Source organism: Garra rufa, chromosome 3 (assembly GCF_049309525.1).
Source record: "Garra rufa chromosome 3, GarRuf1.0, whole genome shotgun sequence".
NCBI classification, from domain to species: Eukaryota; Metazoa; Chordata; class Actinopteri; order Cypriniformes; family Cyprinidae; genus Garra; species Garra rufa.
The window spans coordinates 64,866,856-64,881,145 of record NC_133363.1 but is presented as its reverse complement, the minus strand read 5'-3'; the positions used below and the strand labels follow the sequence as shown (position 1 = coordinate 64,881,145).

The window sequence follows — 14,290 nt, the reverse complement described above, 5'->3', positions numbered from 1 at the left end:
ATTTCTTTCAAAAAATGGGAAGAATAAAAATGTACTGACCCAAACTTTAGAACCACAGTGTATATTGTGAGAAAAATTATATTTTAAATAAATTAAATTAAAGTTTCTATTCATCAGAATCCTAAAAAAAAGAAGATTTTCAACATTGATAATAAATCAGTATATTAGAATGATTTCTGTAGGATCATGCGACACTGAAGACTGAAAAATTCAGCTTTGCATCACGGAAATAAATTAGATTTTTAACGTATATTAAAATAGAAGAACGTTATTTTATATCGTAATAATATTTCACAATATTACGTTTTTTTCTGTATTTTCAGCAGTGTATATTTAATGTAATACAGACAATAATTGACAAAATTTTACTGAACAACCTCATTTATAAATGCACCACTGCACCGGATGTGTGTTTATTGGAGAATGATGTTGTTAGTAAGATGATAAATGTCAGACTCCACTGAAATAACATCTCACTGTCTGTGTTCAGTTTTGCTGGTCACATGACTTACTTGGCCATGAGTTTCTGTACGTTTTCCGCGTACAAGTCCGGGTTCTGCTTCTCGTCGTGTGACGGCGTGTAAACAGGCAGGAACTACAACCAATCAGAGCGAAGAGAGATTACTGAGTGAGATTCTATTGGTCACAGCTGTAGCAGCGCTGAACATGATTGGCTGTGCCTCCTGTCAATCAAACCTCACCTCCACAGTAACACTGGTGTAGATCTGAGAGGTGGTGTGCCACAGAGCGCCGAGCCTGCAAACACATTTACAGCTAGGTTTAGAACAACTATTTCATTATTGTCAATTATTAACAGCATAAAAACTCCTCCTCACCATGAGATTCCTCTCCACGTCCAGCGAACCGTGTCCTGCAAAGATATGTTTCATATTATACCAGGTTGAGTGACATTTGAGTGGTTTTATTTGATTCTGGTGCACTTTTATCTAGTTTAGCAGCTCTATGTCTACTTCAGCTCACTGCTGTGCTCATATATAGTCATCCAGTGGTTGCTGTTACATAAACACGGCTAATTTTAGCCAGAGACGTCCACACAGGCATTTGCTGTTCCCAGACTCACCGGTTGACCGGGATAGTGAAGCAAGACGGGCTGAACGGGAACGCCAGCCAGAAACGCACCTGTCGAGAGATTACTGACGTTAGCATACAGCTACGACGTGAACATGAGTTTCCAAAAAACATTATTAAACAACAAAAAAAAAATTATAGTAATAAAACCTTGGAGTTTGGAGTTGGTAAGATCTGTTAATGCTTGTAAAAGAAGTCACCAAGGCAATTTTATTTGATCAAAAGTGCAGTAGAAATTGTGATATATTATTAAAATGTAAAATATGTGTTTTCTCTGTTAATAATATGTTCAAATGTAATTTATTTCTGTGATGCGAAGCTGAATTTTCAGCATCATTACTGCAGTCTTCAGTGTCACATGATCCTTCAGAAATCATTCTAATATTCTGACTTGCTGCTTAAGAGACATTTCTGATTATTATCAGTGTTTAAGACTGTTGTGCTGCACAATACTTTTGAGGAAACCGTCATACAGTTTATTATGGTGGCGTTTAAGTGCCATGTTAGAGAAAAACTAAAATCTTAGATTAAAAGTCGAAATGTTATGAGAATAAAATCTAAATTTTTTGAGGCTAAAGTCAAAAATTACGAGAATAACGTTTAAAATAGGAGAATAAAGTTGAAATTTTGTGAATAAAGTCGAAATGTTTCGAGAATAAAGTCAAAATTCTAAGAATAACGTCATTGTATTTTGATAAAGTCGAAATGTTTTGAGAATAAAGTCGAAATTACAAGAATAAAGTCTAAACGTTTTAAGAATAAAGTCAAAATTATGAGAAAAGTCTAAATGTTTCAAGAATAAAGTCAAAATTAAGAATAAAGTCATTATATTTTGAGAATAAAGTCTAAATGTTAAGAAAAAAAGTCACAATTATTAGATTAAAGTCATAATATTTTGAGAATAAAGTCCAAATTATGAGAATAAAGTTTAAATGTTTTGAAAAAAATTGAAATTATGAGATTGAAATCATAATATTTCGAGAATAAAGTCGAAATTATAAGAATAAAGACAAAATATTTTGAAAAAAAAGGTCAAAATTACGAAAATAAAGTCTAAATGTTTGGAGAATATTCTCGACTCTATTCTTGAAACATTTCGACTGTTTTCTCGTAATTTCGATTTTTGAGTTTGGAGAATAAAGTTGAAATGTTTAAAGAATAAAGACAAAAGTGGAAACTGTCATACATTTATTACGGTGGTGTTTAAGTGTCATGTTAGAAAATAAAATCAAATAAAATTTCAGACTGAAAGTCGAAATGTTATGAGAGTAAAATCAAATGTTTTGAGAATAAAGTCGAAATGTTTTGAAAATAAAGTCAAAACTATAAGAATAAAGACAAAATATTTGGAGAATAAAGTCAAAATTATGACATTAAGTCATAATATTTCAAAAATAAAGTCATAATATTTGGAGAATAAAGTCGAAATGTTTTGAGAATAAAGTTGAAATTACAAGAACAACGTCTAAATATTTTGGGTATAAAATTTAAATTTTAAAAATAAAGTCAAAATTTTTCAAAAATAAAAGTCAAAATTATAAAAAAACTTTTTTTTAAAAAAGGTTAAAATTACGAGAATAAAGTCTAAATGTTTGGAGAATATTCTTGACTCTATTCTTGAAACATTTCGAATGTATTCTCGTAATTTTGATTTTTTAACTTCATAAAGTCAAAATATTCTGAGAATAAAGTCAAAATTATGACATTAAGTTATTATTAATATTTTAAGTTAATATTTCAAAAATAAAGTCATAATATTTCGAGAATAAAGTTGAAATTACAAGAATAACGTCTAAATATTTTGGGAATAAAATTTAAATAAGAATAAAGTCTAAATTTTTCAAAAATAAAAGTCAAAATTATAAAAAAAAAATTTTTTTAAAAAAGGTTAAAATTACGAGAATAAAGTCTAAATGTTTCGAGAATATTCTCGACTCTATTCTTGAAACATTTCGACTGTATTCTCGTAATTTAGATTTTTTTTAACTTCATAAAGTCAAAAAATTCTGAGAATAAAGTCAAAATTATGACAAAGTCATAATATTTCAAAAATAAAGTCATAATATTTCGAGAATAAAGTCGAAATGTTTTGAGAATAAAGTCGAAATTACAAGAACAACGTCTAAATATTTTGGGAATAAAATTTTAATTATAAGAATAAAGTCAAAATTTTTCAAAAATAAGTCAAAATTATAAAAAAAAAAAAAATTTTTTTAAAAGGTTAAAATTACGAGAATAAAGTCTAAATGTTTCGAGAATACTCTTGACTCTATTCTTGAAACATTTCGAATGTATTCTCGTAATTTGGATTTTTTAACTTCATAAAGTCAAAAAATTCTGAGAATAAAGTCAAAATTATGACATTAAGTCATAATATTTCAAAAATAAAGTCATAATATTTGGAGAATAAAGTCGAAATGTTTTGAGAATAAAGTCAAAATTATGACATTAAGTCATAATATTTCAAAAATAAAGTCATAATATTTGGAGAATAAAGTCGAAATGTTTTGAGAATAAAGTCGAAATGTTTTGAGAATAAAGTCTAAACGTTTTAAGAATAAAGACAAAATTATGAGAAAAGTCTTAATGTTTCAAGAATAAAGTTCAAATTAGATGAATTCAATTGTAGTAATTAAAGTACAACATTTTGAGAGTATAGTCTGCACATGCAGATGGCCCGGATCAGGAGCACCAGGAGAAGCTGCATGGCCCCCGGAATTTATTTGAATATATCTAAGATTATTAGAAATCAAACCAGGTGTTATTCTCACAGGGACAGTACTCTTGGAAATAATAATTCACGTCTTTGATCGCATTCATGAGGCCTATTTGTAGTGCTCCAGCCACCCAATAATAGCAATAAGCTTTGTGCTTTTGGTACTTTTAATATAAAACAGTCTCAGATTTATAAACGATGTGTCTTACAATAATGTGTTTTTCACGTTCTTTAATGTGACAGATGGTGGGACAGATCGCTGTATCACTGACTTTATTCGTGTAATATTTTTACTGAATTCTTGAAATATTATGACTTCAATCTCATAATCTTAGATTTGTTTATTTTTAATTTTTTTAGTGTTCACAGATGGATAGAAGGCTCAAAAGAACAGCATTTAAATATTTTGTGATTAAATACTGATTAAATCTCTACTGCCACTTATGATCAATTTAAAGTGTCCTTGATAAGTAAAAGGATTAATTTCTTAAAAAATAATAAAGGGAAAATAAAGGGAGAATAAAAATTTAGAAAAATGTTGAGAACACGAGAATAAAATCAAAATGTTTCCAGAATAAAGTGGAAATTACGAAAATAAAGTCTAAATGTTTTGAGAATATTCTCAACTTTATTCTTGATCATTTTTGACTTGAGACAATAAAGTTGAAATTACAAGAAAAAAGTTGAAATGTTTCAAGAATAAAGTTAAAATTATGACGATTAAATTGTAGAAACTAAAGCATAATATTTTAGGTGTATAGCAGCATTTAAACCATTTGTGACATTATAAACGTCTTTACTGCCACTTATGATCAACTTAATGCGTCCTTGAGTAAAAAAAAGGATTCATTTCTTGAAAAGTAACAGTGGGAGTTGACTACTGTAGGTTTTAGAGTGAGTGAGTGTGTGTGTGTGTGTGTGTGGTTGTGTGGTTGTGTGTGTGTGCGTGTGCGTGTGCGTGTGTGTGTGTGCGTGTGCGTGTGTGTGGTTGTGTGCGTGTGCGTGTGCGTGTGTGTGTGTGTGTGTGTGTGCGTGTGTGTGTGTGTGTGTGTGTGTGTGTGTGTGTGTGTGTGTGTGTGTGTGTGTGTGTGTGTGTGTGTGCGTGTGTGTGGTTGTGTTGTGTGTGTGTGTGTGTGTGTGTGTGTGTGTGTGTGTGTGTGTGTGTGTGTGTGTGTGTGTGTGTGTGTTTGTGTGCGTGTGGTTGTGCGTGTGGTTGTGTGTGTGTGTGTGTGTGTGTGTGTGTGTATCGTACCGGGTTTGAATTTGATCAGAGCTCCGCCGTTAGTCGTCGTTCCTTCTGGAAACATGAGCATCTGCCGAGAGAAATGGAGCACAGAATAAGATGGAGCCCAACAGGATGAGACAGACCAGCTGACAGGTGTGTGTTTATGTGTGTGTTTAATACCTGAGGCCAGCGGCCGCCAGACGTGACTCTCTCACTGATCTGAGACACACATTTCTTCCTGGATTCAGGATCTTTTCGACTCACCAACACTGACTGATTAAACTCCAACAGCGCTGGAACACAAACACAGATGAGCAGAGATTCACTAAACTCTGGGTTTGGACAGTTTTAACAGAATCTTACAACAGGGATGTTACCATCTTTCTATGAGCAGATGCTTATATCCAAATTTTGATGTTAGATTTAAATGATTTTTGCTCACAAATCTTCAGCAAAACAAAGGGGACCACAATATACAGGTATGTGCCCAAAAAATTTGAAAATTGAGGCAAAGTCGATTTATTTCAATCATTTGTTTCAAATAGTGAAACTTGTTTCAAATTAGTTCACTACACACACAGTGAAATGTTTCAAGCCTTTATTTGTTTCAATTTGATGATTATTTTGATGATCCTTCAGAAATCACTCTAATATTCTGATTTGCTGCTTAAGAGACATTTCTGATTATTATCAGTGTTTAAGACTGTTGTGCTCCACAATACTTTTGAGGAAACCGTCATACAGTTTATTATGGTGGCGTTTAAGTGCCATCTTAGAGAAAAACTAAAATCTTAGATTAAAAGTCGAAATGTTATGAGAATAAAATCGAAATTTTTTGAGGCTAAAGTCAAAAATTACGAGAATAACGTTTAAAATAGGAGAATAAAGTTGAAATTGTGAATAAAGTCGAAATGTTTCGAGAATAAAGTCAAAATTATAAGAATAAAGTCATTGTATTTTGAAAATAAAGTCGAAATGTTTTGAGAATAAAATCAAAATTATAAAAAATAAAGACAAAATGTTTACAAAATAAAGTCGAAATTATGAGAACAAAGTCAAAATGTTTCAAATATAAAGTCAAAATATTAAAAAAATTAAGTCAAAATATATTGACAATAAATTTGAATTGTTTTGAAAATAAAGTTCAAATGTTTCGAGAAAAAAGTAAAAATTATGAGAATAAAGTCTAAAAGTTTAAAAAATAAAAGTCTAAATGTTGAGGAAAAAAGTCACAATTATTAGATTAAAGTCATATTTAGAAAATAAAGTAAAAATTATGAGAATAAAGTCGAATTTTTTTCAAGAATAAGGTCAAAATTGTACGAATAAAATCATATTATTATTATTTAATATAAAACAAAGTTGAAATGTTTCTCAAATAAAGTTGAAATTAAAAGAATGAAGTTGAAAATGAGAACAAAGTCTAAAAATGTTTCGAAAAAAGTCACAATTGTTAGATTAAAGTCATAATATTTAGAAAATACTAAATCTTGTGACTCTCTCACTGATCTGAGACACACATTTCTTCCTGGATTCAGGATCTTTTCGACTCACTAACACTGACTGACTAAACTCCAACAAATCGAGGCAAACTCCATTTATTTCAATCATTCGTTTCAAATAGTGAAACTTGTATGTTATATTAGTTCACTACACACAAAGTGAAACATTTCAAGCCTTATTTCATTTTGATGATTATGGATTAAAGACAAAAAAAAAAGCAAATCCAGTATTTCACAAAATTAGAATATTTCATGTGACCAATAAAAAAAGGATCTTAAACACATGTTGGCCGTCTGAAAAGTGTGTTAATGTACTGTATTATGTCCTCATTTGCACTAATTCCAGCATCAAGGAGGCGATCAGCCTTTGGCACAGTTGAGGTGTTATGGAGCCCAAGTGTCTTTGATATTGGCCTTCAGCTCCTCTGCATTTCGGGGTCTCTGTTTCCTCATCTTCCTTTTGACAACACCCCATAGATTTTCAATGGGGTTTAAGTCAGGCCAGTTTGCCGGTAGGGGTGTGCGATATGACGATTTTTGATCGTGGACGATTAAAATGTCTCCACGATCTGCTTTTGAATAAATATCGTAGTATCGTGCTACAGTGTGTCTCCGTCTTAATATACTGGACATTCACGCACGGGACACTGCACTTATTCATATTCGCGATCACAAAAGTACATTTGAATGTGCTTCAAAGTCTTGCCGGTAAAATTACGCCATTTGGTCCGCGCGCTGTTCTGGCATGCGCTTCATGAGCGCGTAAACCTGAAGCACGTGCGCTAAAAGCCTGTCAAACAGCACCTGATTACTAAACTGAGCTATCTTTCGCGTTTAATTTGCTTATACGGTCAAAAACACGCAAGGATTACATATAAACACAGTCGGTTGTCTAAAGTGAAAGTAAACAGTTAAGAGAAAAACGGATGCGCGCCTGTATAGATGCGTGCAGCTCTGCGACAGAGCTAAACATGCTGTCGATTGTCATTAAAGGGACAGTACACCCAAAAATGTTGTCACTCACATGTCCTAAATCTCTATTAATTTTTTTTCTTGTGCTTAACACAAAAGAATATATTTTGAAGAATGTGGGTAACAGTAGCTGGTCCCCACTGACTTAAAATAAATAAATAAAATATATGGAAGTAACTGGGGACCCAGCAACTGTTTGGTTACCCACATTATTCAAAATAAGTTTTATGTTCAGCATGTTTTATGCTTAAAAAAAATGCGAGAGTGAGTAAATGATGACAGAATTGTCATTTTTGGGTGATGATACACTAATAAAACAAAACACAAAGGAAAATCACTCACTGCTCTTGACTGAAGAACTTCAATACAGTTGCTTTAAATGTTGCTTCCATGTATAATTTATGTTTATTTATAAATTTCTTGAATGCTACTGATAAATACATGGACTGTACCTGAAAATTAAAGCACTGTTTGTTTTATTTGTATAGTATGTGTATTTGTAACATGTAGCTTATCTTTGTTCTTATTTTTTTAAAACAAAGAAAATAATGACGAAGATTTTTTTGTCTTCGCCCACTTTGGCTTAAATATCTGCCATTCTTTTTAGTTTATATTTTGTTACCTTGTAAGGTTTTGGTTTTAAAATAGAAACATTAATTTGGCTGTACTACTCAGACAACTTGTAAAAAAGTAAAACCAACATGACAAAGAATCGTGATAAAATCGTGAATCGTGATATTTCTTGAAAAAATCGTGATATGATATTTTTACCATATCGCCCAGCCCTATTTGCCGGCCAATCAAGTACAGTTATTGCATGGCTATTAAACCAGGTACTGGTAGTTTTGGCTTTGTGGGCAGGTGCCAAATCCTGCTGGAAAATAAAACCATCTCTAAAAAGCTTGTCGGCAGCAGGAAGCATGAAGTGCTCTAAAATGTCCTGGTAGACAGCTGTGTTGACTGTGGACTTGATAAAAGACAATGGACCCACAGCAGCAGATGACATGCTCCCCAAACCATCACTGACTGTAGAAACTTCACACTGGACTTCAAGCAGCTTGACTTTTGTGCCTCTCCGGTCTTCCTCCAGACTCTGGGACCTTGATTTCCAAATGAAATGCAAAATTTGGGCCCAGAACAGACGCTTCTGACGTTGTTTTTGGTTCAGGGGTGGTTTGACGCATGGACTTCTCCAGCTGTAGCCGCTTGTGGTGGTTCTTGATGCACTGGCACCAGCCTCAGTCCACTCCTTATGAAGCTTTCTGAACCGCTCTTGCTTGACAATCCTCTCAAGGCTACGGTCATCCGTCCCTTGTGCAACTTTTCCGGCCACATTTTTCCCTTCCTCTTAACACTCTGTTAATATACTGATACTGCGCTCTGTGAGCATCCAGCTTCTTTTGCAATTGCCTTTTGAGACTTTTCCTCCTTATGGAGGGTGTCTTCTGCATTAGCGTCAAGTCCGCAGTCTTCCCCATGATTCTGAAGCCTACTAAGCAAGGCTGAGACTATTTGGAGGCTGAGGAAACCTTTGCAGGTGTTTTGTGTTAATTATCTGACTAGACTGGGACACAGGGAGCCTACAGTGTAAAACTGGATTTGTTTTTTTTTTTATCTTTAATCATTAAAATTGAAACAAACAAAGGCTTGAAATATTTCATTTGGTGTGTACTGAACTAATATAACACACAAGTTTCATTATTTTAAACAAATTATTGAAATAAATTGACTTTCCCTTTTTTTTGGCACATACCTGTATTTACAGTGCCTTGCGAAATTATTCATACCCCTTCATTTTTTTCACATTTGTGACCCTGGACCACAAAACCAGTAATAAGGTAAAATTTTAGAAAACTGAGATTTATACATCATATGAAAGCTCAATAAATAAGCTTTCTATTGATGTATAGTTTGTTAGGATAGGACAATATTTGGTCAAGATACATTTATTTGAAAATCTGGAATCTGAGGATGCAAAAAAATCTAAATACTGAGAAAATCACCTTTAAAGTTGTCCAAATTAAGTTCTTAACAATGCATATTACTGATCAAAAATTACATTTTGATATATTTACAGTAGGAATTTTACAAAAAATCTTCATGGAACATGATCTTTACTTAATTTCCTAATGATTTTTGGCATAAAAGAAAAATCAATAATTTTGACCCATGCAATGTATTTTTGGCTATTGCTACAAATATACCCCAGCGACTTAAGACTGGTTTTGTGCTCCAGGGTCACATTTTGTTATGTTGCTGCCTTATGTTAAACTACTTTAAATTAGTTTTTTCCCCACATCAATCTTCACTCCCTACTCCACAATGGCAAAGCAAAAAATAGGTTTTTAACATTTGTGCAAATTTATTTAAAATAAAAAACTGAAAAGATCCCGCTGCATAAGTATTCATACCCTTTTCTGGGACGCTGGAAATGTATCTCAGGAGCATTCATATTGCTTCTAGATGTTCCTACACTTGGAGTGGAGTTAAACTGTGGCAAATTCATGTGAATGAGTCTGATTTAGAAAGACACACACCTCTCAGAAAAGGTCTAACAGCTGAAAATGCAGATCAGAGCAAAAACCAAGATAACTGCCTGTAGAGCTCAGTGACAGACTTGCGTTAAGGCGATGATCTAGAGAAGAGTTCAGAAACAAATCTGCTGCATTGAAGGTTGACAGAAGCATTCTCCATAATGGAAGACGACTGGAACAACTAGGACTCTAGAAAATGTCCAGCTGACAGAGATGGGGAGGGGAAAAGGTGAGGCAAAGAATGGCAGATAATTGCCAAATGCAGATGTGCAAAGATGGTCACATCAGACCCAAAAACACTTGAGGCTGTAAAGCTGCTTCAACTATGTACTGAGTTAAGGGTATGAATACTTATGCAATCTACTTATTTCAGTGTTTTATTTTTAATGCATTCGTCAAATTTGCAAATCTGTTTTCTGTCATTATTATGGTGTATGGAGTGTAAACTGATGTGGGGAAAAACTAATTTAAAGCAGTTTAACATAATGCTGCAACAAAACAAAATGTGACAAAAAATGAAGGGGTATGAATACTTTTGTGAGGCACTGTTGCACATATAAAATCAGCTTCAGTGAAATGTACCAGCTGGCTTATCATCATGAGGAAGTTCTATAGAACACACTATAGAACATGAATATGGTCAAATGGTTTTGGATTGGGTTTTTGAGGAACAAAAGATCAAACCAGCCACTGTCTTGAACTCACCTCCAATGACGGGTAGCTTGCAGTTTTCTGAGCGGGACACGACCACCGGCAGACCCGTCGCACAAAGCACCAGCATGTCCAGAAAAGTGCTGTGAGGCGCCACGACTAAAACCGGTGCTTCCTTCAATCCCGCCTGACGCCCTTTGACCTTAATCCACAAGAAACCCACGGAGAAGAAGGCGGCGCGGCTGAGGAAGAGCATGATGCGATGGAAGAGCCACCAGCGCCAGCCCCGCACAGGCTCCGCCCGCTCCGCCTCCGACAGACCGGCCAATCGCAGCCGAGCGATGGGCCACATGAGCAGGAAGAAGAGGGTGGCGAGGGTGATGCGGACAGGAAACAGAATGACACCCAGAATGATTCCCTGAGAGAAAGAGAGAGAAGTTCATTGGTCAGACTTCAAGCAGTACATTTAATGGACAGAATGTGATTCTAACTAGACCATTTCTATCTAGTCCACATCGGTCATTATCTGGTGGACAGAGCTGATAGACTTGTTTTTAACACTAATAGAGATACCAATTTCGACCAGCAACAAACCAATTTACAGACTGGTTTAGCTGGTTCCTGACTGTGCCTAAAGATCTCATAACAAGTTTAGACTGGCCTTTGAGGTTTCTTCTCAGATTTTTAAATATCTAAAACTCAAATCAATACTTCAGGTCCAAATATTAATTTATTTGGTAAAATACTTGTATAATAAGAGGGATAATGTACAGCCAGATTTGCAAAACCAGCAAACACAAAACGTTGCCCTAATGTTAGTTTTTAGTTCCCGATTGTTTTTTGGGAACCAATAACATTAGGGGAACGTTCTTTTTAGGTTATATTTTTGTAACCATAAACTAACTTTCCCAGAACATTGCATGGTGGTTATTATTAAATAACCTAGAAAGAATGTTTCCTGATGGTTATTTTTAAGTCTTTTTTGCAACCATAAAATAACGTTACCAGAACGTTGTCTGATGGTTGATTTGAAAAGAACCTAAAAATAACTGTTCTCTAATGGTTATTCTCAGGTTGTTTTTGTATTATAATCTTTCCAATGAAAACGTTGCAGATGTTTTTTGTGTAATGATCTATACAGAGTCCCGAAATTTGTTTAATGCTGCATTTATTAAAATATAGAAATTATATCAATCAAAACATGTTTTAAATTATACTGTTAAGCCAGGGTTAAGCAAAGAGTGATAATAGACATCATACATTTGTGGGTTAGGAGAGTGGCTAGGGAAACGTTATAATAACATTAAGGGAACGCTACTGTTATACAAGCCAAAAACAAACGTTCTGAAAAAATAACTTTCTGGCAACGAAAAACGAATGTTCTCGGAACATTAAATTAATGTTAGAATAACATTCTACAAACCAAAAACTAAAGTACTGGGAACCAAGAACTAACATTCAGGAAACATTACAGCAACATCAGGGGAACATTAGTATACGTTCTAAAAACTAACTTTCTGGGAACCAAAATACTAATGTTCTGGGAAACAAAAACTAACATTCTGGGAACATTATAGTAACAATAGTGGAACATTAGAATAACATTCTAAAACTAACTTTCTGGAAACTAAAAACTAACGTTCTCGGTATGTTAAAATAATGTTAGAATAACATTCTACAAACCAAAAACTAACATTCTGGGAATAGTAATATAACATTAGAATAACGTTTGGTTTAATGGCATTATTAAATACCAAAAACGTTCTGGGAACCAAAAACTAACATTCTGGAAACATTACAGCAATGTCAGGGGATCATTAGTATACGTTCTAAAAACTAAATGGGAACCAAAAACTACTGTTCTGGGAATGTTAAAATAATGTTAGAAAAATTTCTCCTGTAAATGTCCTATCATAAAAAATGTCAAAACTTAATTTTTGATTTGAGATATGCATTGCTAAGAACTTCCTTTGGTCAACTTTACAAGTTCTTTTCTCAATATTTTGATGCAACCTCAGTTTCCAGATTTTCAAACAGTTGAATCTCTGCCAAATATCGTCCTATCCTAACAAATCGTATGTTAATGCAAAGCTTATTTGAGTTTTAAAGGATGTCTGGTTTAGTGGGGGGTCACAAATCAGGACTTTACTGGATGTTTAGCTGACTAACCAATAAAAGATATCTATGATATGTTCAAACTTGGCTTAAAATGTAAGTTGAAATAAACTACCAAGTCATAATCATAAAGGAAATACTGAGAAATGAACCAAAATGAAAACTATACTAAATCAATGTGGGACTTTCAAATGGGGCAAGATCACAGTAAACAAAAATATATGTGACCCTGGACCATGAAACCAGTCATAAGTGTAAATTTGTCGAAATTGAGATTCTTACGTCATCTGAAAGCTGAGTAAATAAGCTTTCCATTGATGTATTGTTTGTTAAAATAGGAAAATGTTTGTCTGAGATTCAACTGTTTGAAAACCTGCAATCTGAGGGTGCAAAAAAAATCTAAATATTGAGAAAATCGCATTAAAAGTTGTCCAAATGAAGTTCTTAGCAATGCATATTACTAATCAAAAATCAGTTTTTATACATTTATGGTAGAAAATTTACAAAATATCTTCAGGGAACATGATCTTTACTTAATATGCTAATGATTTAGTGCATAAAAGAAATAACCATATTATTGACCCATACAATGTATTTTTGGTTATTGCTACAAATATACCTGCGCTACTTAAGACTGGTTTTGTGCTGCAGGGTCACAAATGTGATTTTACAAAACCGCATTTTGATTGCAGTTACATTACAATGCTATGTTTTACCTAAAACAAGTAGTAGTTTGCATATTTTTGTTATGCAAAACATTTAAAGCACATTATATGAATACAAAAAAACCTTGTTATATCTTATTTTGTATCAAAAAGTCTGAAAACCCCTAAGCTAAAGTAACGTTACCGCGGTCCACCACAACTACGTTACTTTCAAGCGTTACGTTTAAAGTCTGTCAAGTAGTAATGCTAGAGTTTATTCTATCCGTATTATTTCAAACTAATTAGCTTATCTTTTTGACACACCGCTGAGCTTTTAACAGATAATGACAGTAATTAATAATCCCAATCTATTAACAACCGCCCTAGTAACAACAACAAGATTTAGGCGGAAACTTGTGTTGCCATAGTAACTTTAGTACGAACATATGTTAGTTGACGTACACCTTTAACGTCTGTCAGAACGTCTGTCAAAATGTTTCAAGAATAAAGTCGAAATATTTTGAGAATAAAGTCAAAGTTAAGAATAAAGTCAAAATTATAAGAATTTGAAATATTATGAAAATAAAGTCAAAATTACAAAAACAAAGTCAAAATAATAAAATAAAACTAACATTCTGGGAAAATTATAGTTGGGAACCAAAAACTAATGTTCTGGAAACATTACAGCAACATTGGGGAAACATGAGCATAACGTTCTAAAAACTAACTTATTGGGAACTAAAAACTAACGTTCTCGGAATGTTAAAGTAATGTTAGAATAACATTCTACAAACCAAAAACTAACGTTCTGGAAACATTACAGCAACGTCAGGGGAACATTA

General features: G+C 33.4%; 1 protein-coding gene across 1 annotated transcript in view; it reads right to left on the bottom strand.

Annotated features, from left to right (window-relative positions):
- lpcat4 (lysophosphatidylcholine acyltransferase 4) overlaps nt 1-14,290 on the bottom strand; it is a 30,422-nt gene that overhangs the window by 14,737 nt on the left and 1,395 nt on the right. The window contains exons 2-8 of the mRNA XM_073837444.1: nt 10,744-11,107; nt 5,211-5,323; nt 5,058-5,118; nt 1,082-1,140; nt 837-871; nt 702-756; nt 513-595 (exon numbers count right to left, since the gene is read on the bottom strand). Of these exons, the coding sequence (XP_073693545.1) occupies nt 513-595; nt 702-756; nt 837-871; nt 1,082-1,140; nt 5,058-5,118; nt 5,211-5,323; nt 10,744-11,107 (770 nt within the window). The remainder of the gene's footprint in view (nt 1-512; nt 596-701; nt 757-836; nt 872-1,081; nt 1,141-5,057; nt 5,119-5,210; nt 5,324-10,743; nt 11,108-14,290) is intronic.